The sequence below is a fragment of the Ixodes scapularis genome, unplaced genomic scaffold, assembly GCF_016920785.2.
Source record: "Ixodes scapularis isolate PalLabHiFi unplaced genomic scaffold, ASM1692078v2 PGA_scaffold8__174_contigs__length_109621045, whole genome shotgun sequence".
Taxonomy (NCBI): domain Eukaryota; kingdom Metazoa; phylum Arthropoda; class Arachnida; order Ixodida; family Ixodidae; genus Ixodes; species Ixodes scapularis.
Genome location: NW_024609883.1, coordinates 58,079,529 through 58,106,372, shown reverse-complemented (window position 1 = coordinate 58,106,372; position 26,844 = coordinate 58,079,529). Strand labels below are relative to the sequence as shown.

Genomic DNA, 26,844 nt, shown 5'->3' with positions numbered 1-26,844 from the left:
CAAAACGCTCGTAGTTCCCGCCCTCAGTACATGTTGGACATCTTCCACACTTTGACACCGGATAACTGAATGAACGAGGATTTACATTCACTTCCGAGGTTACTCTCGCCGCTTCCTCACCGTTGAGCAGCAGGATGAGCTGGCGACAAGCCGCGGATGAAAGGCTTGAGCATCAACAGCCCAAGCGCACTCGGTGCCGATGCGGGCGACGCGGGTTTCTGTCAACCGGGAGTCCAGCATAAACCGTGACCATTCCATGCTCTTCGTCATGACACGGTGTTGCAGAGAGCAGGGTAAAATACAGCTACACGGATCACCGAAGCAAACGACTGCTATCTTAAATCTTGGCTTGTGATTGCGCCTTTGTAGTAGATCATCTTATTCGTTTTGCTGGAGAGACGCAAACGACGGGCATAACAAAATCGCTTGCATATTCCGCATATCTCACAAAAGCATTTACCCTGTCACCTTGCGAAAAGCGCCAAACACGGAGTCCGCACCGTCCTAAGCTTCCCGTTTTTTACCTCTTTAGAGCAGTTTGTACCTGCTAGTAGATATGCCTACTGAAACTGAAACAGGGCAGTGCCAGAGAGAAAGAGACAAAGTTGAGAAAGCTTGCTCGCTCTCCAATGTCTCAACTCTCAAGTGATTGTACCATAATAAATGCACCAACGCGTCTTCCAAGATAAAGAAAAAGCACTACGTTCACAACATAAAAAATGGTCTCAGTACATGCATCTGTGGGCAGGTAGGAAACCTTGTCCTAATTTATTCACGCCGCATGATTGGCGCAACAAACTCGTTGCAGGACCGAATCATCTACTTGAGGGTGTGCGTCGCTATGCAAACGCAGTCCAACACGAAGCATAAAAAACGGCAGATTTAAGACAACAATCCGGAGTCCATTATTCAATTAAAACAACGTAATTTTGTTGAAAACGCCCGCTGCTTCTTACTCACGGTATGTGTCGGGATACTTCCACAGTTTGAAACAGAACGAAGGAAGATTTACTTTTAAAAACGCTCGCTGCGTCCTCCCAGACCAGCTGGACCGGATCAGCTGACGACGACGGGACTGTACCCGTTGAACCTCCACCACGCAACAAACAATTTGCGCTCCGTGTTAAAAGCGTGGTTCAAACAGACCCGGAATACAAAGCACCGCACCACACACGACGAATGTTTCAGCTCTTATTCGCATCGCCGGGTTGCACCAAACAGAACGAGATCGCCGAAGTCAACGCCGCGCTGTCGTGAACCTAGGCTTGTGGTTGCGAACTCGTGGACCCTGTGACTCCCTCCGCTTTCAAAGCACACACGACGATTACGAATGCTACTTTCCGTCTTCCAGGAACATCACAGGGGCACTTCTCCGGTCACGTCTTCACTATGTGCTCGCAAACTCCGATGCTCTATGCGAAGCTTCTCGCGTCCCGTCAAACCAACACAGTAGCGGCGCCATGCGTACTTGCCACATTTTCTCCGGTCAAACAAAAACAACGAAAGCCAACCGGCGCTTGCTTCCAGCATACATCGGCGTTGCTCTTGCGCCGTGGCCAGATCGCGTGCAGTTGAGGGTTGAAGCAAAAACGAAACCAACTGCAATGTCACGTGTTCACATCGAGGACACGCTTTTTATATCCATTTTAACTGTTTGGAACGAATAATTAGACCCATGACTTTATTTGTGGTGTCTAAGAAACTGTTATCAGGACCCCTAAACTAAATACAAACATGGGCGACATGAGGGAAGCCGCATTGCCATCGACCAGAAGATGGCGGCGAGCACCGCGAGCACGGTAAGCGCGGGTTTCGCCAACGTCCTGCGACATGGCGCAATTGCTTTTGGTGCATATCTGTCTCCGAGACATGTTTCTTTCCGCGGCATTTGTCTCGACGGTCCTTTCTAAGTGTGTCCCCAAGCATTCCGGTGCTTCAATAGCAGGCAATGCCGCGGTCGTCGCCGGGGGCGATGCGTGTTATCGAGGTCGGCTACACGGTTATGCGTGTATGACCGAACCAAAACACGTTTTTTACAACCTCGCATGATTATTGAACGAATTATCGGTTACTCATCTTGTAAATGTATCGTAATTTGTGTAAATAGCGTGTTTTTCACCCCAAAGATTCGCCAAATACACAGGACTTGCTAACACCCTAGTGAAAAATACACCAGCTCGAGGGCTGGTGTGACTTGATGTTACACCAGACTTTTTCACAGATTTGATTTGGGACGTTTTCTGGTGTGACACAAAAACCTGGTGTTCTGTTGTGACACCAGAAATCTGATGTGTGGGTATGACACCAGAAATCTGGTGTTCTGAGGTTACACCAGAAATCTGGTGTTCTGGCGGGACATCAGGTTTTGTTGTAATATGATACCAGACCACCTGTTGACTGGGTGTCGCTTTACTCACAAAAAAGCGTACAATGATAAGTTTGACAACAACGCTGCTGCCATAATTGCTTTATTCAAAAAAGCAAAAAAGCACAACAGTAAAGTTTTTGAAGCTTTACTGTTGTAGGGAGTTGGGCGTGATCAACTGGAGTTTGTCCGGAGCCACTGCCGTGCGTCGAAGAACCGGACGCCCTGTCGTTCCGAAATTCTTGGCCTTTCAGCTTGCCCCTCCGCACCAGAAATTTCCTCTTCTAAGGCATCATATTCGACAGATAGCTCGATTTCCTTGTCCAGCTCTTTCAGGGAAGCCTCCTTAAGTAGAAGATTATCAAATGTTTCTTCGAGCTCACCGATGTCGGTTGGATCCGTGGCCAGCAGACGCCAGTCTCGTTGATGATCTTCGTTGTGGCGGCTCGCAGGGTAATCCTCTCTCGTTCAGGCGGTCGACGCCCTCCTCGCTCGTAGTAGGCATTTCGGCCCCAAAAATAGTAATAATTACTAGCTTCCTTTGTTTCTTTGCTACCAAACCAAGCTCGTCGGAAGTAAGGAAAGCGGACCAACACATCTTTTCGGCTTCGACTCACAAAGAAGACTTCTTTACTTTCTCAAACTTAAAGGCCGCCGTACAGTTCGCGCTTTCCACTTTTTCTGCGTTTCCTCCTCTCCTGCCCTCCTTTCCTTCCTTCACCGCCCTCCCCCACCTGTTTACCGCCTTCCCCCGAGGGGACAACATGGAGAATGGATTAGGAGACGCCTCCGTTAATCCGGCTTAACCCGCCGAAGAGGGGGCCTGCTGCTTGACTAAAAATTATTTCGCGGCCCGAAAAAAAAAAAAAAAAAAAAAAACGCCGCGGGCAGCGATTGTATGCGTTTTGCCGGATGCGCAACGCTCCGTCCGCCTTGAACAAGCTTGTATGCATTGGACTAACATTTTTTGAAGTGCGGCAGGTTTAGTGTAGGTCCTATCATATGGTCCTGCAAGACTTCCCTGTCCGCCACAAGCTAGCCAATAATTCAAGAACATAACGACGGCAGCGTAGTCAAACAGTGTAAAATAAAATGTATATAATATTTCTAAGAACACCGTTGTCTTCACTGCTTGGCTTTAAAATTCTTAGCGCTGCCAATAATCGTAATCAAACTATTTTTATGATTGAAGACAACTCGTCGTGCATCGACCCCAATATTACGCTTACGTGAAACATGATTCGGCGCGGGAGCGGCTCGAGTCACCGTAAACATTTTTTTTTTTTTTTCAACGTGGATTTTGCTTTTTTAATTTAGCTGAGGCACCACTGGCAGAACACGAATCGCATACTTGGAAGGTATATACCGTCTGAAAACTCATATAGCTGGTTCAGTGAATGCAATACTATCGCATTCGTTGAAGCTTGATTTGTTGATTCGAACTTCAACAAATCACACGCACCCATTCTCCCTATTCCTGTTTACCCAGCCATAGTCGTTCCCTCACGATGCAATACGAGTACAAGTAACTGCAGTTTATGCATTGTTGACGTTAATTGGACAGTCGTGATCACACGGTTTTTAGAAGCGCTATAGAACGAGCACAATAGTCGAATTCCGGTACACTGATTCATTTCTGTCTCACCGCCGTGACGCCACACGAGAAAAGCGATTTCGTTCTGTGAAATTAGGAACACAGAAATCAAGCTATAATCCCGGTAATAAAACAAAGCGAAATGGATCTCTGCAGCCAATACCCAACCGTTTGCGAGGTGACTAGGCGAAAGCATATATTACCTCCGTGCCTTTACCCTCTGCACACTGCCAGAGAGAGTCATACAAACTCCTTGGAGCTGTTGTCAACACGATTGCGTTTGCAAGCCTCTAGTTTGACTCGGCTGGGATTCGTCCCTTTCATAGCTCTCTATGAAACGAGAAAGGTAGATACTTTTCTACATAGGGGGGGGTTTGCCCGGGGCCTCCAGTTATTTACGGCCAAAATCACACTGGAGGCGCTTCAGCAATGTTCACTCTGGTCGACACACGTGCACACTAAAAATGCCTGTCGTCTGCCTTCCCAAAAGATACTTGAAGAGCCAATCATAGAGACCGACGGATAGCGAGGCCGAAATTAGGCTTATACCTCAAAAATATTATAACACAAATTTGGCCTCGTCATTCCCAAACTGGTTGCCGGACGGAATTCTCTATGCGTATTGTAAGCCAGGGTTGGTAATAGTAATATAAGATACGTACGGCAGAATTCCCTGCCATAAATAAAATGATTTGGCTAACGCTAATGTAACGCGAAATAGGTGCAAAGAGTTTTGCAAAAAGGAGCGTAAACCGAAAAAAAAAAAAAAAAAAAGACAGAGGAAAAGGAGAAGTAATAATAATAAAAAAAATGTCTGGCGACGTGGCCAAAAAAAAAATTCTGTTTATGTGATTTTTATTGTCACGTGACCGAACAAAAAAAAATAAACGAAATAAAAAAAGAACACGAGAAAAAATCATTCCCTGCCCGGTTTCGAAGCTAGGCCCTCTTGATCGTGAAACTAGCGCGCTATTCGTTGCGCCTAGTTGCGCCGACATAACTTTTTTTTTCTTTATTGCAAGTTGCGCCAACATAACTCTGCCTGTAATGCTCGCGCATTTTCACATCATAGGAGAAAGCTTAAGTGCCTTCGTAGTTTTTCATGTATGTGTTATTTTTATTTGTGGCAGGAGTTCACGTTCCAGAATGCTTTTAGAGTTTTGGAGCAAAACGAGTTTTCTTCATCCGAGTCACCTTCTAGAGCCAGTAGACCGCACTGGGTCGTCCGGCTAATCAAGCAGCTATTTTCATATTCTCTGACGTGCCCGCCCTCGCACCCGAGGTCGCCGTTTGACAAGCTTATCTTCCACCTGGTAGCCGGAACTCCACGGCAGCTATGTTCCGTCCCTACTCCCTCTCGAGAGGATGGCTCTGCCCCGAGGCTAATCCCATTCTCTAGACGCCCTTTCCACCCAACGCTGGCCCTTTCCCTCCCCGTCTCCAGTTTCGGGAGAGAAGGTTCTTCCCTGCAGAACGTCCCGTTTGTACAGCGGCCTTTAAACAAGAATACCGGCGGAAAGGAAAAGAGAAACCCTCGAAGAGGCGAGCCGGCGAGCGCCCCAAGCTGCTCAAGGCCGCCCGGGAAAGTGCTCGGGACGAGGGGGACACTTCTTGAGCACAAAGGAGCCCGCCGCGGGGTCTCCGGCGACCACCAAGACGGGACGAAACAAGGCACCCCGTCGGGGGACGGAGCGGCACACAAACTAATAGAAAACACGCGCGCGGACCGGGGGGAGAAGTCAACAAAAACGCAACTCTGGTGTCACATCAAACTGCGTGGTGTGCACACCAGGCTGCCTGGTCGGCGCATGAGTCCTTGTGATGTGACACCAGACTCCCTTGGTGTACCCATCAGGCTGATGTGCGGGTACACCAGCATTTCTGGTGGGCACGCCAGGCTGGTGTGCTCGATACATCAGCATCGCTGGTGGGCACACCAGATATTCTGGTGTCACATCAGGATTCTTTGATGTCACACCAGGATTGCCTGGTGTATTTTTCATTAGGGCAGTGTATACGACACCCCAAACTTCAGTTTGCTGTACAGCGCACTGACATCAAGCTGACGGCCCCAACTTTTACGAGAGGCTTGATGACGGTGAGATATAAGATATGAAACAGCTAAAGTAAGCTTCAAAGAGTACAGAAAGAAAACACTGAGGTTTTACAGTAGGGCCAATAAATCCCCTATAATATTTGTACAGTCAGTTACGCTTACGTAAGCTATTTTAATAATAATAATAATAATGCTTACAATAATAATACAATAATAATAATAATAAGCTGTACAACTTAGCTATCAAGGCGGTCATGAAAGTTGGCAGCGCCAATACATCGTCAGTGCGATGTACGCCCAACTGAAGTTTAGGGGTGTCGTATACGTGACAAGGGATGTAAGGGCTACACCCCTTTTTTGTGTGTGTACTCAGAAAGCCTGGCAGTTCGACGGCGGAGCCATACAGTGTCCGGTCGCAGATTTGCAGCGCGAAGATCTGGTAGCACAGAGCATCAAAGAGCCATTTCTCGGGGACCCTCGACGTCAGCGCACAGCTTTTGAAGCGGCGAGGACCCGAAACACACTTCCGGGTTCTCGCGCATCGCCGCAGCGTCTCGCGGCAGCGGTGAGACGCTGCGCTTCGGCGTCTCACCGCAGCGGGACGCCAATTACGTAATACTGTTGAAATTTGGGCTAGTTGGTGAAACGTGTTTACGGGTAAAACAGCACGAACAAGGACACAGGACAGAGAATTGTACAAGGACGGTGCGTAAAACAGCGCTCCGTCTGTGTAGATCTTCTCTGTCCTGTGTCCTCGTTCGCGCTGTTTTACCCGTAAACATGCTTCGATACATGCTCCGCTACCTAGGGGCAGCAAGGCACTGACAAAATTGCTGAGTGGAGAGATGGGTTACGAGGGTAGGCACTTGGTATGCACATCGGAGTGTAGCCCGCACTCTCGCAGCCCCCTCTCTACCCCGTAGTTTCATCAATTCCTAGTTGCCTCTAGGTAGCAGAACATGTACCGAAGGCCACGCGCTCCGTTGTTCGCATTTCATGCGAAGTCGATAGTACCTCGATAACACATAACGCATTTCACGTTCACTTCATATGCGACATTAACGTGCGATATGTTCTTACTATGACCACATTTGTCCCGTCGCATTCACATTCTTTTAAAATACCGTCTTTTTTTTTTCATTAACAGACACGATTGCCGAGGGACAACCGCATCCTGGTGATCGGTACTTCTTGTCCGCGCTTCAAGAGGCTGAAGAATCCGTGGACAAGGCCATCAACAGCACGCTCCAAAACTTGCTGAACAGCAGCAGCTCCGGTCACAACCACCACCAGCTCCTGCGGATCTTCCGCTACCCGGACTCGGAGGCCCAGCGCACTGCAAGAGCGGCCGAGATCTTCGAGAGAGCCCTCGGTCTCATCCAGGAACAAGTGTCTTCCGGAGCCAAATTTAACCTTTCTCGTATGTTTATAACACACAATGTGGTTTATCAGTCAAATTCTACTAGAAAATATTCACAAAGTACCGTCCCCTCAATTTCCCCGCTAAATTTCTCAGGGAAACTGATGTGACATCGCCACGTCATATGTCTTGATTCACATGATGTCAATTTTTCCGATATGCTTCTGTGAGGAGGTAGTTTGAGCTGAACATATATTGTGCTCTTCGATCTCGGTCAATATGATGGAGCTTGTGTGGTTGTTGTCGTTTTTTTTTTGTTTCTTTTAAAGCGATTAGCTTTTTTTTAATTTCTTCAGGCTACTTTACGTATATTTCTGGTCGTTTATTTTACCCGTTAAATTTAGCAGGAAAAATGGCCTCATCACTTGACGTCACGCGACCTGTACACAAAGTCAGCTTTCCCGCTACATATGGTGGGAAAATTGACTTCACACGAATACAACGCCAACTAAGTTTCCCGATAGATTTAGCGTGAAAACTGATGTCACCTAATATCAACACCCATTCAGATTCCTCGCAAGATTTAGCGGGAAAATTGTCACATGACCGGTGCCGGTTCTTTCAATAAAGCTAATCAATTAATTAGAAAGCGAAATCGTTGGCTCTGTTAGAATATTGTTACAGTTTTACTCGGATAATATTAGTGGCCTATAGTGAATTTTTATACATTTAATTTATTTTAGTTTTGCTACGCTTTATATTGCGGACTAAGCTAATAACCGAACTCATGGGGACAAGAAAAGAATTATATTTTTTTTTGTGTGTGTCTTCCTGGTGCAGCACTCGGCTCGCATAGACGAACGCTACGTCACCGCTCGACTGCAGCTCGTGCTTAATCAGTGAAGCACCAATAGAACACGATTCCCAATCTGACGCTATACACTCTAAAAAGAAAAGAAAAGGTGTCGTCTTACACCGCTTTGTTCAATATAATACATCCCAATATTTCAGTTCGACGTACAGCGTACTTACGTCGAACACATGGCCCAACTTTTACGAGGGGGTTGATTATTAAGCAGCTAAAGCACGTATCAAAGACTAGAACTACAAAAAACAAAAAACAACACTGAGGTTCTTCAGTAGGGTTGACACAACCCGTGTTATCATTTTTTTAGTTAGTAACAGGTACTTTGTGGGCTATCTAGCCGCTCTTGAAAGTTGATACAGTCAGTTTAGCGTCAGTGCGCTTTACGTGGAACTCAAGTTTCGGGGTGTATTATATGGGACAAAAGAATGTAAAACCACACTCTTTGTTTTTAGAGAGTAGCAGCACGTGTCCCAGCTGTGCCCGACACTCGATCGATGAATATGACGCAAATAATCCACACTACCGGCCTTGTGTTGAGTAAGACCGAGCACCGTGAAAACACAACCTAGAAAAAGCACTGCTTGTACTTGTAGTTAGATATCCTTTGCAATAGAATGGGGCCAGCAGCAATTCTAAATTATCTTACAATGCGCAGATATAAGGCCATTTCAACGGATCCGAAGAGCGAATCTCGCTTTTGATTCCAGTTTCTTTCAGGCAGACATAATTAGAATTTCTTTGGGAGTAGATATTTTCTCTTATTTTCAAGGAGTGCTATTGTAAGTAATGAGGACTTCAGCCTTCTTTAAGAAGCTAGGCTCTTTAAATGACATCTGCCGCTTTGGTACTCCTAGGAGGTTCTTTCTTGAGGTCTTTCTAGCAACTTTTGTTAACTTTGCGTTTTTCGTCCAACTATGGCAATTCAATGGCTTGCCTTTTGTAAGGCTGTCAAACTATCTTACTCTTTCTTTATCACTCTTACTGCATAGTTCAATCTATCAAATGGGCTCTGGCAGAGTTCCGTTCACTGGTGTCTCTCCATCCACTTTTCGATTCAATGAAGAGTTCGCTTTCCGGAACCTCCTGTCTCCGTCGTATCTGGACTTGCTGGCGGAGAAGTCGGGATGCCTCCAGCACCGCCGGATCCCGGACTGCACGGACGACTGTTTCCACAGCCGCTATCGCACCTACGACGGCACTTGCAACAACAAGGAACATCCGATGTGGGGCGCATCGCTGACCCCTTTCCAGAGGCTGCTCCCTGCCCAGTACGAGAACGGTTTCAATACTCCAATCGGTGAGTGCAACCCAGAGTGCACCGAGCATGTAGGTTGTCTGGTTTTCTGCACTTGTTTTTGACAGAATTTTGCGTTATTTTAAGCCTATTGTCGGTCTCCTCCTCTGCCAAGCCCACCCTCGTAGATAACAGATTTTCAGACTACGTGCGCTAAGCAAACGTATACGTCTAGTCGAAAGTGCATGGTCTTTTGTATGAGTGCTTTCAGCGCAAATTCAACGGTCCACCTGAAAAAGAAAATTAACTTTTCGGTTCCCAAACACATTGCTTGAATAACAATGTCTAATGGAAAGATCACGCAGTCTTGTTTACAACAATTAGGTCGCGGATAGCCAGGAATGGGCAGTATTTCAAATACAAGTATTTGAAATACGTATTTCAAATACTTTGTGTATTTTGCATTTGTATTTAATTACAAATTGGGTAATGTATTTGACGTGTGTGTATAAATACTAAAACGTGGGTATTTCAAATACAATCGTAATTAAATACAATTTTGTAGGCGAAAATACATCCCTCACATTTATTGTCACTGTCCATAGCAGGAAGAACACTACGTTCAGCACCGAATGCAGTGTCTCTCAATCAAGCACAAGCGTTTAGTGACTTTGCGGTTACGTTGCTAGTCCAGGGCAAGAATAGTGACGAAATCGAGGTTCACCGGCAGACTGGCTAAATAAGTGCCTGTGACAACTTGTGATGCTTTCTAGCCTGATTTCCATCCATATTTTTGCCTGGAACATCCTAAATGCGAGGGTCGTCCAGATTTTCGTGAATGGTGCGAGTTGCAACAATAAAAAATTCTCTAGCTAGTGCTGCGCGTCTTGGTCGTCTCGGTTCTTTGTTAGTCTATACCAAAATGTAATCGACAAATAAAAGCTGCTTGAAGCTCTGTATTTTTTTCACCTATTACGTCCAAGCTGATTACATTTTTTTGTGATTATATTTCTATTACGTTGCTAGAGCCTCGCACACTAACTCCCGAGTGAGCGATGCAAAATTAAAATGAGATACACAGAAATCCGTTGCAGGTGCCCTGAAGTCGCTGACGCAAATTTTGAGGAATGTATTTGAAAAGTATTTGGAGGAGACCAAATATATTTGGTTGTATATGTATCTTGTACTTAAATGCTTTTTTGGAAATGCAATTAGATTTGTAATTAAATACATTTTTGACAAAGTATTTTGTATGTTTATTCAATACATATTTGCATGTATTTTGCCCATCCCTGCGGATAGCATAGCTTGACTGGGGAATCAAGGGAAAGCAGATGCCGTGCCCTGTCTACGACGTATTCTAGAACTGATATACACGTAAGTCTCAGTGTTACGCAATTGCATTGGCACTTGCTTCCCACCATAGTACTGTAAAAAAACATAACCACAATGTCCCTTCATACAATACGCCATTTTTTTTTACTTATGCCTTTCAACAGCACATGTAATCATGCCAAGTGTGGAAGAACACACGGTCTTTCAGTCTACTCGTACGCCGCCATGCACGTCAAAAGGCCTGAACCGTCAAGCTTTTTACCCCGCGGAGGCTGTCGCTGCTAGCATAAAACTCTAAGCTCTGCAGGGTACGAAACAGGAACTAACAGTAGCGCTTTCTTCACCGCCTCCTCAGGTTGGACAGCAAATCTGCCCGTGAACGGTCATGTGCTTCCGCTGGCCCGTACGGTATCCACGGGGTTGATATCTACTCAAGTCGTCGAGGAAGACAGCGAGCACTCGCATATGCTGATGCAGTGGGGTCAATTCCTGGACCACGATATGGACTTCTCTGTTCCAGCGATCAGCCACGAACGCTTCATCGACACGGTGGACTGCTCCGAATCGTGCGAAAATGCCATGCCGTGCTTTCCTATTGAGGTAAGGCTTATAATTTGCTTGATTCTGAGAGTATTGTGAAGTGTTCTACATACCGAAGTGGCGGCTTAGAGGCAGCTAAAGTACTATATCACCTAAAGTGTTTTGGCAGTCGACTGCCAATGAGCGACAACTTACGTGCTTCTTAAGGCGGGAAGACATGTAAAGAAAACACACGAAACTCTATCTAGGAATACGGCAAACGATAACGAGCTGGCATCTTCCACTCAGAAATCTTAAATATGATTTTAACTAGAATACACCTTCTATTTATTTGCAGTAAATATTCTGTGCACTCGAAGATAGGATGAAACAATTTTCGCATATTCCGAATTCTGTGCGATTATCTGTTTGTTTTTTTCACACGTGCTTGAGTGATTTTTGTTTATTTTTAAGCCTTTTCGTTCTGCGCAGTCTAACACGATTTGAATTTTTCCTTCTGGGCTAAGGAATGTAATACTGAGTTCTGCTTCCGGCCGCGACGTTGGTTTCTATTTGCATATAAAAGGGGCCGACGCTTGTTATATGAAGATTTAAATCGTGAAAGTGCAGACTCATAGGTAAATCAAGCAAGAAAGCTAAGGGTTCCCAATACACCAAATTAAAATAAAACCACCAGATAAAAATGAGATGAAGCTTGCAAGAACCTGAGACAGTGCGATATTTTCCATGTTCTTCTTCCCTGTTCTGCGAGAACTTTAACCGGGCTCTTGTTACTTTATGTTCGATGTAGACATCGCACTATCCAACGCGCCAACAGGATTGCGTACACAAAGAGACGACCAGCATAAATAGGAAACACCAGCTCAAAGGAATCGATTCCCAGACGCAGGCAGTTTCCCTGACAAAGAACGTTCGAAAATACCCAGTTTCAGATCCTTTATTCAAGTGGATCTCAAAATCTTTTCTCTTGGTAACAAGGTGAGCCACTGATCGGAATATTCTACAAGCAGCTAATCAAAGATCTTCGAAACACGTGGATATCGCCTGTCCAGTTCGCCACTTTGTGTCCATATTTCTTGTCGTCTCCATCGGTAATACAAACTTTGGTTGAAAGGCTTCTAGCACAGGTTGAGCTGTCGCGCCAAACAACCCTGTACTCCTGACTCTCCTTGTTGAATAATTAATTGAGTAATTAAAAGTTATGCGAACTCTGGTTGTAGAATTTATTTTAGTCTAAAGTCTAAACTCAAGCCTGTCATGACATAGTGCAAGTTCAAATATTGACTGATTTGCAGATTATTTATAAAACCATCTACTGTAACTTGTCTACCCGAAAGAATCTCTCCATGGGCACGTGCACGCTCAATTTCGTCACCATCGTGGACGCGGACGTGCGCCTACGGCAAAATTCCTTTTGACGAGACACTTTCTTCATGATGTGCACAGTCTCCGAGAAATACCGACACCAGACACACCATTAGATGCTGAAAACAATGACTCCCCCCATTGTGCAGATCACATACAAGAGCGGCTGCCACTGTTTCTCTCAACTCAGTCAAAATTCAACTTACTTGATACATTTGAAGCTGTGCATCAGTGAGCGGAGAAACAGTGACCTTCTACGAAAAATGTAGAGAAGAAAGTATGGCAAACGGTAATGTTTAACTAACCGGAGAACGGTTATTCATTCACGGACTTGTGCATAGAATGAAGACGTTTCTGCAGGTTAATATTTTTTTTTACAAGCTCGGCGCCATCTTCAAATTGTGGCCACGAAGACGTCGTCTAGCGGCCTAGCGCTTGTAAAACTAGTGGGCTGGGCTCTGCGAAGGCAACGGTCCGCGTATGGGCGGACCTTGTCTTGACTGGACTGGGTATCTTAGAGGCTGGTGGTGGATGGGTCTGCGTAGACAACAGTGTGAGTTTCCACAATTCTGAGAATAATTGCCACCCACCGGGGGAAAACGGGGTTCGAGAAATTCCCAAAATGAAAGATTCCTCCCATTAAAAAATGAAAGATACGTTTTAAAACAAACTTGGAAGCAAAAAATAAGACATAGAGACACAAAGGGGACTTTAGGAAAGCCCATTCTATGGCCTTATATTGTAATTGGGCCAGCACAATTTAGCTTTCTTGGTCGAGGAAGGGCCCGCGCTCGTTTGTACCCGTGCTCAAGTATATTCAAGCCAGTACTTCCTGAAACGGCGATTTTTAAACTGCTTGATTTGGAAAACTTGGCTAGACTTGGCTGGGAACTTGGCGGTTTGAAGCGAGCTGGCTTATGACAAGTGCCTTCCTTTCTCAAAGGAGCGACAACAAAGACGATGGGATGTTTTGATTGATTTTCTACAACGAGAAAGCATATGAGCAGTTGAATGTAGCAGAAGCACGTTCGCTCTTGATATTTGAAAACCCGTACTTTGAGCGGCAGCAGGTAGGCTTTCTCAAGCCTTTCTCCTGCCATGAAAGGATAACGTACCTTGCTGAGATAATTTAGTGGGTGCACCGGCACCGTGTTGGAATCAGTCCGCTTGTCTCAGACGAAGTAGTCTGAGTGTGCCATGAACGATGAGTCTGGCACAAAGCCCTGACGATTGACGACTGATAACGACAACGTCGTAAATCGAGATCCGTGAAGGTGGTGTGGACAAAACCACGTGCTGCCGCTCTTCAGCCTATCTATCGCACAAGTCTCTGTGACTGTTTTTACACTAAATATTTTTATGCACACAACGACAGCGCCTTAATAGTCCGACGACTGTAGATTTTCGGGCGTGCATGGTAAAATGGTAATAATAAAGGTTTGGAACTAACTCACGCACGTTATACTCCTCTAAGCCCTTTCGCCGTACCCTTGACGATTGCAATTCCTCAGTCAACGTGAAATCAAAAATGCACAGGGCTGATAGTGCGCCATTTGCGCGCTGGCTTTAGATGACCCGAAAAAGCCTCCATAAGATCATTTTAGGAGAACCTCGAAACTGAGGAAAACGAAAAATGGGGACACCACACACATACCATCTATAGGTTAGTGACACACGTTACGCTAGCGTATTGCGATGAGCTTGTTAGTCATAGGTTAATATTTTACCGTTACACTTCCGGATGAGCGTATTAGTTTATTGTTAGATTACAGCACATGAAAACACATTTACAGATGTCCCCATGGTTTATAATAGTGAAAGAATTGGTCTCACTGGTTATGTAATTCGTATGCGTTTTTTGATTAAGTTACACATAATCAATAACCCACTTCCACACATGCATTGAACGTCAGGACAACTAGCATACCTGTTTTCCTTTCTTGAAGAAAAAGAAAGCTTCCGTAGAAGTTTTTTGTTGTACTCCAATTCCTTTTCGGTGCTGTAGAAGGCATCTGGTGGCACTATATACCCAACCAGCATTCTACGATGTATGCACATTATAGCGCTGGTGTATGCGGTTAAAATACCTTTTATTTAGGACTCAAGTGGGGCAAATAAGGCACTGAGGAGGTGGGCGACACTCTGTACTAGGCATCGTTCATTTCTTTGGGCACATATTGCAAAGGCTACATAAAACAGAATGTAGAACATGCTTTTTTGCGCATGGGGTTATTTTCTATTGTGACTGCGGCTGCAACATTTTTTTGGGTTCAGTGAACAAGCTATGCATTCTTTCTTCACTTTAATATCTGACACTCGTAAATACAGAAAGAAAGCCAGCCCGCCGTGTTTCATTGGCCCTATAAAGTTAAAAATATGTAATAAACGGGGCGTTGACTATACACCTTTCACCCCTAAGCTGATAGTAGAGTGGAAACTACGTGATTGTTGGACCAATCATACGCCCTACTGTTGTTACGTGATTACGCTTCCACCCGTGCACACGAGCGACGCCAGGTGAACAAAGGGAGTCTGATCAATGGAACGGCGATCGCATAACTCCAGGCTCCCTGTCAACCTAGGAGAGATCGGAGTATAGCTACGACGTAGAATTTAGGGTTTTAAACTAGAAACGCTGATGAACATCCATCGATGTCCAAAATACAAAATTGATATTGATATTAAGCAAAAACAACCCAAAAAAATAGTGGGTGTTAAAAAATCGATGAAAACCGAAAAACACCAATTCCTGGAAGTTGTTTCTTTAGCTGGATTGTTTTTGTTTGTTTTTTCTTTTGTCAGAAGCTTTTCCTTTTTAGACTTAATCTCTTAGGTTTTTTCATGACAGGTGCTCAACTGATTAAAACTGTTCTGAGCGCCCGTCCGAAATAAATAATGCGAAATACACCGATATAAAAACAAAACACGCCGATTAAGCGGCCACAAGTCGCCTATGGAGCTCGAGTTGCGCTCCATTTCGGGTGGAGGCCTATATTTATTCTCACTAAAAAACACCAATATATAAAAAATGAATGAACTCTGAAGAGCATCCGCCGATATTTTTTCTCTAAATAAACACCGGAAAGTATACGGCCAAACTGCAGTTCCTCCGCTTCTACGATCGCACGCGCCCAAACTCATTCGGTGGACACCATGTGCATGCAGGTCCCGGCGGACGACCGGCGAGTCCGCGGCCACCGCTGCATCGAGTTCGTGCGCTCGAGCACCGCCTGCGGCTCCGGTCGCACGTCCATGTTCTACGGCGGCCTGATGCCACGGGAGCAGACCAACCAGCTGACGTCGTTCATCGACGCTTCCAACGTGTACGGCAGCAGGCCCAAACAGGCGGTCCATCTGCGAAACCTGACCAGCGACCTGGGACTGCTTAGGGTCGGTCCTCGTATGCCCTCCGGGAAGTTCCTCCTGCCCTTCAACGACGGACAACCGAATGACTGCAAGCGGAATTCCGAGGTGAAGGGCTATTCGCCACTTCCACATTTCAACAATTAGGCAGTGAAAGTTTTCACTTTATATGGATACAAACATCCGAGCTGCTCGTTTACGTCCTTTGCGTCTGTTCCGCTAGGTGATGCCGCGCATAATCTCTAGGCGCCACTAAAGGTATTTGGACATCTTAATGCTGGTGGGCGTGTGTGCCAAAAACGCACGCAGTTACCAAACATCAATTTATCTAGAAATGTGTCCTAGTTTTCAGCGCCCATGAAACAAATTTTGTCTCTCATAAATTAATTTAGATTGGCATTTTACTCATATCATATCGTTTGGTGAACGAAAAGAAAGAAGGTAGGATGTCAAAAGCCTGATATTCGGTACGCAAATTTGAAAACACAGCGGAATATTTCGCACCCCGTTCCCTTCGTAAGACCTCTGCCTTTTCACTCACTGTGAAACGTCCGCGGTACCCAAAGCGCGTCACCGGGCCCAAACGCAGGTCCCACGACACCCGACCTCACTTATTATCTTCACCCCTAAGCTCACAGTGCGGTGGAGACTATACGCGCTTGCCAGACCAATCACCCGCCTCCCTTTCATCACCTGACCTCATTATGTGCGTGTGGTAATGTGTGAGGCATGATCACGTTGCAAAAGCGTGGCTGGCCCAACAAGCACGTAGCTTCCACGGCACTGTCAGCTTAGGGGAGAACAGGTTGGGGAAAGCAACTTTTGTTCCAGTTTTCAGCGACGGGCTAACCTTCTAGGAGGAGAATGGCCAGGTCCGGGTACTCAAACCAGGGTCCCAGCATGAGGGGAGTCCGTTCTTTCTGTCGTCTTGAACTGTTTCATACAGTGCGCGATTTGTGAGTTGGGGAGAAAAGCTAAGAATGAAAAAGTTTAAAAATCGTTTCATGACCCTTTTAATATCCGAACCTTTTTCTTTTACAGCTTATATTAACCCAAACCACAGATTAAGGACAAGTAAAGAGTTTTCCATTACGCCTAGCTTTTTGTGGCGAGTAAAATTTTAACAGATTTTCTTGAATCCCTAGCCTTGGTGAACCCACGCGCCGCCTTGAAGTCACGCCGCTGCATGCCGCTGCTTTGAGCACGGCGCATGTGCAAACATCTGACCCGAAATCGACTTCTGCACACACGCAAGCATGGTACTTGGAGCAGGGGGCCTTGTTTGTAAACAGCGTGTCTTGATATGGAAGCATTATATCATAAAACTATAACTGTAACAATGTTGTCACTAGCTAATTCCACTAACTGTTATCAGGAGAACGCACGTTAAATCTTATCTTAGATTTGTTTTTACGCAGATAACTGATGTGGACTGCTTCCTCGCCGGCGATGTGAGGGCCAACGAACAGCTTGGTCTTTTGTCCATGCACACCCTATGGTTCCGCGAGCACAACCGACTCGCCGAGCTCCTTCACGATGTCAACCCTCACTGGGATGGGGAACGGCTCTACCAGGTAAGTCCAAGTAGAGCACGGATGCAGAGAGGACCGGTAATAGCATCTACACTCGAAATTATTTTGTTTCCTTACACCGAACCGTGCAAATTCAGATGCTCGTAGAACCTATATATCCATTGGATTATGGAATAATATGCACGGATTGAATTGAAGAATAAATTATCATAGTTATATAGCACTTTCAAAAGTGCGTAAATATGCACGGGTCCATCCCTTAAATCCCATTTGAATTTAGAGGGGAATGTTAAAGGCCAAGCCAAACGCCTGGTGGTCTAGCCTCTCGAAAAAAAACGCACTACGCCACTCTAATAAACGCATTGTGTATTTACGGCCCTAGCATCTGCTTTTCCAAAGACAAATCGGAAATCTAATCACTGACTCCTTCGGATGGAGTTTCGAAAATTGCGAGTGTTACAAGGATATTTTTATTGACAAATGTAGTCTGGCGCTGCTACGCCTAGCTTGTATAATTGCTATCAGATGTTCACTCATGGTTCAAATTATTCTCATTGCAACAGAGCACATCTTTTAAGATCACAATGATGTCGTTTTTTTTTTTCGGCCTGTTAATCTACCGTGCATCTGTCATCTGTCGTAAACTGCTGTGATTAGTTTTCTCAGTGGTATCCAAGACCTCCTGGATAACAAAGCCTGACTGCTGGATTTTCTGCGCTACCTACCGGAGACCAGTGCGGGGGGGGGGGGGGGGGGGGGGGGGGGCAGATTAGACAGCTGCGTCCGCGTAAAGTGCCGACTCGTGCTGAATGAGGGAGCACACAAGGGCCAGCCGAACGTTGCTATCGCAGCACTTCGGTGCAGCAACCTTTGGGATGCACTTGCCTCCGGTTTTAGCGTGGAGAATCCAGCAATACCGCCTTGCTATCTATCAGGGCCCGTTTGCTCGAAGTGCTAACCGCGGCTAAAGTTAGCCGCAGTACGTAGGAGAGGGATTGTGAAATCATGTGACTGGCTCGGTAGGGATGCGGGGAAACATGGCGGTGCTCCGGTGAGTCAGCGCCGCTCGCTTTGGAGCTAATATGTCGTTGTAGCTGCGGTATCGGGCGCGTTAATCAGCAACGATTGGATCAGGAGGCTATCGCTTTACCTTACCTCACTTAAATCACAAAACTCGAGCAATGATTGCCGCGTTTTTTTTTTTTTTTAAAGTCTTTCGATTCTGGCCATTCCTAAGCCTAAAAGGACGCTATAAATGTCGGCATGGCAACATCTTTGGAAAGCGGATTGCCTTGACTCAATCGGCTGGGTGTTTATAGCACACAAAAGCAGACAGTGTCCCAATATACTTTTTTCTAAATTACCCAAGCATCGAGGAGAACGCTGGAAGTGTAATTCCACGGTCCGCGCGCGCTGGCCTTCGTCTTATAAAAGATTCGATGTAAATACTCATAACAAGGCTTTGACGAACGCGCGTGCAAGGCAAAATTTTGTTTTAGACTTTTTTCTTTAGAACAATTACAACTACAGACGCCAGCATGTGCAACGCGTGCAACTACACTTGTAGCATTCCCCTCGGTGCTTTCCAAATTTAGAAAAAGGTCTATTGGATTGCTGTCTGCTTTTTGTGTGCTATCCATACCCGGTCGATTGGGTCAAGGCAATCCACTTTCCAAAGACGTTGCCATGCCGACGATTATCGCGCTCATTTAGGCTTAGGAATGGCCAGAATCGAAATACTATCTAAAAAATGCTGCGAGTTCATTGCTTATGCTTTGCGATTTAAGTGAGGTAAGGCAAAGTTAAAGCCTCCTGCACCATTCGTTGCTGAATAACGCGCCCGATATTGCAGCTACAACGACATATTAGTTTTAAAGCGAGCGGCGCTCACTCACCGGGGCACCACCATGTTTCCCCGCATCCTTACCGAGCCAGTCACGTGATTTTAAAATCCCTCTCCTAGGTACTGTGGCTAACTTTAGCCGCGGTTAGCGCTTCGAGCAAACGGGCCGTGTCGTAAAGGTCCCTTCTTCTTGTCTCTCAGGAAACTCGCAAGATAGTTGGAGCCCAGATGCAGCACATCACGTACTCCCACTGGCTCCCCAAGATCCTGGGACCCGTGGGGATGGCTGCCATGGGACCGTACCGGGGCTACGACTCCGAGACAAATCCGTCCATCGTGAACGTGTTCGCGACGGCCGCGCTGAGGTTCGGGCACTTCCTTATCAACCCCGTTCTCCTGAGGCTCGACGAGAGGTTCCAGCCCGTGCCCGAGGGCCCCGTGCCGCTGAGAAGGGCGTTCTTCGCTCCGCATCTCCTGCTGAGAGAAGGGGGAATCGATCCCCTCATGAGGGGCCTCTTTGTGGCCTCTGCCAAGCTCCGGAAGGCGGACCAGCTGCTCAACTCTGAGCTCACAGATCATCTGTTTGAGGCAAGTTTGTTTTCTTGCTTTTGTGTTAAGCCTGTATGCGAACAAACGGCTTATATACATACCACATTACTGTCCCTAAATGAGAGCGTTTGCCCGCCAAAATTGTCGACAGTTGGCGTGCGTAGGAACGGGCTTTAGTTTTGCAGGTAGTGCGGAATGTCAAAGCTTGAATTGTTGTTAAGACGCCATCAGGAAGTTTTGATGTTTGACCTTGTGAATCGGCACTGAGATCAAATGCTCTGCGTCTGTGTGAGCGCCTTTCGTTCAAGTAAAACAAAAAAAAACAGTTTTACTTGAACATTGCGTTCATTCGCAACTCTAGTGGCGTGCAGTTAAACCCCATCCCTTTGTTTCACCTAATGCCCTCCAGACGGCTCTGAGTTTAGATGCACACGCGGATAAGCAGTAGATGCCAACTTCTCTCCTTCACGTCGCTTCTGATGAAAGGCGTCACTCCTCCGGAGTTAAAAGTATGCGTAATTCAGTTTGCAAAAAAATGAACATGCATTTATAACTTCAATAAAAAATCAAATTGATTTCCGACTGTTTCTGTGGCTTATTATAATCTCCTGAAAAGGTGTAATATTACGAAGTCCTTGCCATTTTGGGCTGAAGCATAGAAAGCGCACCGCGAAATACTGAAAGCGGGACACACCAGCGACTCCGAGTTGAAGGTAAATTAGTCACTCACCACCACCGAAGCACCGAGTGAGTCGATCATAACCTTGCAGCCTGCTCTCATCGTGGCCCAAGATCTGGCGTCGTTCAACATCCAGCGCGGTCGCGATCACGGACTCCCCGGTTACAATCGTTGGCGCCAGTTCTGCAACCTGACAAGGGCGAGGAACTTCCACGACCTCAGGCACGAGATCACAAGCGACGACCTCAGAGAGAAACTGGAACGACTCTACAAGACTCCCGGTATGCTGCGGACAAAAGAAAAGATAACACAAGTGTGCGGACGTCTCGTGCGCACGCCGTTGTGAATGTACACTGGACGACTCTGTTAGTGGTAACATGACATCGATTATCTATTGAGTTATATTCCTAGATAGCTTTGGCAGGTACACCCTAAGCGATCAATTTCGACCATCATGGACTGCCTACGCGTATTGATTTTTATTAAAAATAAGGAGAACCGGCGATTGTTTGTTTGTGCTAACAGTATCATGCAGTGTTCCTTAATTCAAAGAGTTGGCCACAGCAGTCTAAATAATCTCGTCCTACTTCCTAGCTCATTTTCTAAGCCACGCCATTTACATGCCGGGATTCTATTAAATTATTCAATGACATGCCCCAAATAAAATACGTTGTTTAGGTTCTGCACCATTTCCGAGTTAAGATGGAGCCCCTGAAACCAGAAGGTGGCACGTTAGAGGTGGAGCTATTAACTCTACGCAAGGGGATACGTGTAAACTGTTCTCACTCGATGCAGATAACATAGATACCTGGGTAGGCGCCATCTGCGAAGAGCCAGTGCCGGGTTCCAAGGTGGGACCTACGCTGCTCTGCCTGCTGAGCGGACAGTTCGCCAGGGTGAGAGACGGTGACAGGTAAGTGTCTCAGTAATAAGTGAAGTCAGGTGTAGGAGGCAGAGAGACGTATTCGAGTTACAGAAAATTAGGTTTGTGAGTGATAAACCTATAGTAACACCCATTCGAATGACATCCATAGTAACCCTGAAACGAAGGAACAGACTTTGTTGTTCTACCCATTCGAATGTTCTCAAAAGGCAAACGATCGATCAGATGGGATGGTTCTTTCAGTCATCTAGGAGCTCTTTAAACGTTCTTCCTAACAAATGTTACTGCATTCTTAATTTTATTGATCAATTGTGCAAATAGCAGGCACATAAAATTAGTATAATCTAGATGCTTGCCTTGCCGCAATTATGCTGTGACCTTGTTACACGTGCCTGAGTAGGTGCGTTAAAACTTAACATATCGAACTGGCTCAATATTTGTCTGAAGATGTGGTGATCCTTCTTGCCCAACCCAGGTTATGGTATGAGAACAAAGGATCGTTCACAAAGGACCAACTCAACGAGCTTCGGCGTGTTTCCCTCGCCCGAGTTCTGTGCGACAACGGCGACAACATAACCAGGGTGACGGAGGACGTGTTTATGGTGCCGCGGCGGCAGAACCCAGCCTTCGTAAACTGCGACGCCGTTCCTTCGATCGACTTGACGCCCTGGAAGGACGACCAGAAAGGTATACGGCAAACTATTCCGCGATGACTGACCAGTTTTCGAAATGTTCAAAATCCCCAGGTACTTAGCGATCTGTCTTCTGAACTATATGGGGCCTGGAGGGCGTCTCTAAGCGGAGTGTATATACCGTGTCAGCAAATGTGGTCCCTTTGTTTTCCGCCCGCTGACGTTGGGGAAATTTTATGCTGTTTAGTGCTGCGATCGTTGCGGTTGCAGAACAGTGGAGGCGAATGTGGCAGACGCCTGTCATGTTGCAGCACGCTCTCAGCCTGATAGTCCACGGAAGCGTTTTGCAGCTACGAGTTGGGACGCCGCGACGACTACAACGCATGCATTCTATCGTCTTTCGTAGCCTCAAATTAAATGCCAACCGCGAGGAGTGAGCATTTAACACCCTAACACGTTCCTCTGGCGTAATTCGTTGCAACTTTGGGAACACTTTTGAAACAGCTGATGATGCGTTCCAGGGACGGTACAACGTTTCCCAATTCCGTTTTTTTTTTTTTTTTTTTTTGTTTTTTTTAGGAAATTAGCGCGGGGGTTCATTTGAACGGCCAAACCCACGCTCGCTGTAGAACCACTTGAAAGGGTTCTCGGAACACCGCAAACACAACGCGAAATTCTGACAACAGGGATCGGCATTTCTGCGATTATGCATCTACGCGAAGAAACTGTGACAGACGGCGAAGTGAAGATCCCTGGTAAAGTAGTTTAGTTCTGACAGCGGTTCGGAATCTTAACTAGAATTCGAAAAAGCTGGAAAGCTGGAGTGTCTACCTTCCCCCAGGAAGCTCGCTGAATGAAGGGATTTATATTATATTTAGATATTCAAAGCTTGTTTGCGCTGTAAGGCTAAGCATCGTAAAACGTCCTCCTCAATTTCACAGCAAAAACTGTTTTCTTTTTCTTTTTTTTTTTTGTGGGGTTTAAAGGGATATTACAACGAAATTTCGGCACTTATTTTTTGCTTTATACGTGTTCAAGAGGGCAGTCTCCCATCGGACACTCTCCATGAAAAGACACGATAAGAAATTTTAGAAGAAATTAAACGATTATCAAAGGACACCTGATGAATGTCGCAGAAGCCTTGTTTGTAATGACAGTCAAGGAACCATGACAGATAGGAACGATGCCTGTCTCGACTAGAACTATACATGCCTTGAGCCTCACATCATCCCGTGAGCTTTCCTTCCACCACGAGAAAAGAGGAAAAGGAGGAACTCTTTTCTCACCGGGACTTTTTTTTTTTTTTTTGTCCCTAACGCCGCTATCGTTCCAATAGCCCGTCACACACAATTCGCACAAAAGCAGCTTTGGGCTTAGTTGCGGTGGCCCGATCGCTGGCGTGCTTCGGCGGCTCGTTGGCTGAAATGGCTAGGACATCCCGTCGACGTCAACCTCGCCGCAGCTTTGCTCGTCCTGAGACAATCTACGTCACGTTTGCGCCGGATGTCACGTGTTCTTCGCTGGCTGCTTGACGTGCGCTCGCCAGAGTGGCCCGTTTATACCGAAAAATACAGCCTTCAGGCTCAAAATACAAACGTGCGATTGTCAATTACGAATATTGCAGATCATATTCAGCCTATTTGTGAACGCGACGAGTATATTTCAAATTACGTTAAAGTATCCCTTTAAACATATTTTTGGTTTCCGCTTTGACCGATCTCTCTCCGTACCTTGAGGGAAAGTACATGCTCCAAAGTTCATTGAGCCATGACAGCGTCGCTCAAAACTGGTCAACGCAGAGTTTATTTTCCGATGCTTCAACCTATTATGTAGTCTTTTTTGAACAAGTAATGCGTAAAACACCGGTCATAAGAAGCAGTATTAACGTCGTAAACTTACATACAATAGTATCGCAAGCGCTATAAATTCTTCTTGTCTGCCGGAATTAGAGTAATTTTCGCAAAATTCCGACACCATAACGTCTGGTTTCCCGGTCCTTATACGTAAGCACTTACAGTACCCGTAATACATTCATAAAAAAAAAAGAAAAAAAAAAGCATAGAACACAATAGCAACGTGAACAGCAAGACATCCAGCCTCAATTTATCAACAAAATTAGACATCCTTCCTTATCGCAAAAAGCTTTCGGAAACTTTAAAAAGTGCAATTGAAGATGCGCTTGAGGAACGGGAAACGCTTGTAACGGACTCACTTCTTTCACTGCTCTCATTAGAGAAGCACATTAGAGCCAAGGTGAGAAAAAACCTACCCTCCAGCCAGACCTGAAAATAAAATAAAAGAATAAAATAAGCAAGATATGGTAAAAATGTGAAAGAAAGAGATGAGAGTAGGAAAGGGAGTGGGATGGTAGCAAAGCAGGAAAACACATCTGGCTATTATGTTTCAGGCCCATCTTGAGCGTCGTCGCTTCTTTTTTTACACCGGCTATACTGTTCACGCTCAGACTCTTCGCTCGACAGCTGAGGCAGAAGAGGAATGGAAACGATTTCTCAGTGTATTAGCGGTTTTTTCTTTCCTCGTACTTCTTTTTTCTTTATAAAGTGAGGCGTATTTATAAATATATTTCATTTTTTGCATCTGCTTCCGCATTCCCCTAGAAGACGGAGGCGGCTGCCCGGCTGGGAAAACTGCGAGTTTCCGCAACGGTCGTGTTCCTCCACGTCTGAATTCGCCGTTGCCGGTGACCACGTGAAAGAAGCCAGTTGCCACCCAGTAAGACGACCAAGGATCCAAGACGCCGAAAGTTATTTCTCCGAACTATCAAGAAATTTGTCTCGAAAGCGACCGCGTCTGTCCATTGAATCGGTATGCAACACGCTTGCGCGGCAACACGTTTCTTGAAGGGGTTCTCCACGTGTTGCATTTGACATTAGCGCCGCCATTCTGTTCTCACGCCGAAAGTATAAGGGGATGTGTGCCTTGCCCGAGTGTTGTTGCTGCTTTTGTTGAGGTGGATTGTATAACGTTTTTCTTAATGTTGTTGTTGTTTTTGTTTTTGTTTTTGGAGATCGTTTTCGTTGTTGTTTTCATTAATATTGAAAATATATGTTTCAATTTTAACCAGTTTCCGTTAGAACTGCCATTAATATCGCGTGCTTTGCGCGTGGTAATATGCATTAGTTGGTTGTTTATCATACTTACATTTTTGCCGTATACTTTCTAGCGTTCAGTTAATTTGTACAAACTTTACCAAGCATTTGTATTAAATTTTGATGCGGGCAAAAAACCCATACGCGTAAACCCCTTGTATTTTGTTTTCTTTCGTTAGTTGAATTTAATTTTTACGGGCATTTTGTAACTCCGATTTTGCGTTTTTGTTTGTTTTGGCAGTATTTAGCACCGTGACGGTGCTAAATACTGCCAAAGCTCATATTTTTCTCTGTTATTCTTTATCATTTTCGCTGTCTTATATATTTGTTGTTGTCTTTCAAACTCTGCTCAGATTTTTCTTGTTGGCATACCAGTTATAGTTATTGCCTAAGAATAGGGCAAACTCTCAAGTATAGTCTTCGCATATTCATTTTTATTGGCGTCACGTTTTCAAGCGACGTTGAGATGCACACCAAATCTCTCTCTCTTTTCTAAATGTTTTGTTCACGCACTCGACGAAACGTGGAGAAAGGAGCAAAAACGCGTCAGTTTGGAAGAACTGATGCGTTATTGTTGAGATTTAACTTTAACATATAAGAATGCCGAAAAAACGAATCATGGAGTAAAAAGCGTAAAAAATATTCACGTCCTGCGCCTCTTCAGCTGCCATTGGATAGTGTCGTGTTGTTTTGAAAAAATCAGACTTGTTTGTCGATGAAAAATAAATTAAGTGCGCACACAATGCCTCACAATATTGCACGTGCTTCTGAGGGTGTATCGCTATCGCAGTTATAAAACATGCTTCAGCTCTGAAAGATATTCCGTTCTTCAAAGTCTACCGAAACCTTTCTTTATACCTTGAGGTGTTTCTGAGTGTATACCTCACGACTACGCGCAAGGAAGGCATTATTTCAGCAAGAACTGGGGAATTGTTAAGAATGCCAAAAAAACAAATCATGGAGCAAAAAGTTTGAAGGAATCCACGTCCTGCACCTTTGAATGCATACTGTCGTGTTGTTTCAAGAGTTGTATTCACTGCCAAGTTTCTTTATCGAAAATAATAAAAAAAAAAAAGTGCGCGCACACTGCCTCAGAATATTGCACGTGCTTCTGAGTGTATTACTGTTGCAGTCATACGCTTCCGCTCTGGAAACTTTTCAGTAGTCAGACTGTATAAAAAAGCCCTCAAGGTGTTTCTGGATGTACACTTTACCGAGATTCACACGGAAGGCATTATTTCAGCTATAGCTAAGAGATAAATCTATAGGGTGACTGAAATAACCAGCCTCGATCTAAAATGGGCCGTAAAAATCAGCGCCTGCACGCAGCAATCTGAATTTTTCGTCACAAGTATATTTTACAAGCTAGCTTTTGTCTCGTAAAATTGCAGAGTAACTCCCCTTCTCTAAAAAATAAGGCCAAAACAATTGCCAAGGTGAACGGCGGAGGGCGATGCAGACTACCGAGTCGAGTGGTGGGGCGCGTTTGACGAACGTATAGACAGATGACGCTACCTCCTTATCGCGAGTGGTCAC

At 45.4% G+C, this 26,844-nt stretch overlaps 1 protein-coding gene across 1 annotated transcript in view; it reads left to right on the top strand.

Annotated features, from left to right (window-relative positions):
• LOC8039365 (peroxidasin homolog) overlaps window positions 1-26,537 on the top strand; it is a 73,056-nt gene extending 46,519 nt beyond the window's left edge. Inside the window, exons 14-23 of the mRNA XM_029990166.3 lie at window positions 7,163-7,435; window positions 9,307-9,540; window positions 11,168-11,412; window positions 15,883-16,188; window positions 17,499-17,654; window positions 19,657-20,043; window positions 20,775-20,964; window positions 21,479-21,596; window positions 22,042-22,253; window positions 24,817-26,537. Of these exons, the coding sequence (XP_029846026.3) occupies window positions 7,163-7,435; window positions 9,307-9,540; window positions 11,168-11,412; window positions 15,883-16,188; window positions 17,499-17,654; window positions 19,657-20,043; window positions 20,775-20,964; window positions 21,479-21,596; window positions 22,042-22,253; window positions 24,817-24,911 (2,216 nt within the window). The 3' untranslated portion in view covers window positions 24,912-26,537. The remainder of the gene's footprint in view (window positions 1-7,162; window positions 7,436-9,306; window positions 9,541-11,167; window positions 11,413-15,882; window positions 16,189-17,498; window positions 17,655-19,656; window positions 20,044-20,774; window positions 20,965-21,478; window positions 21,597-22,041; window positions 22,254-24,816) is intronic.
• The last annotated feature ends 307 nt before the right edge of the window (window positions 26,538-26,844 follow it).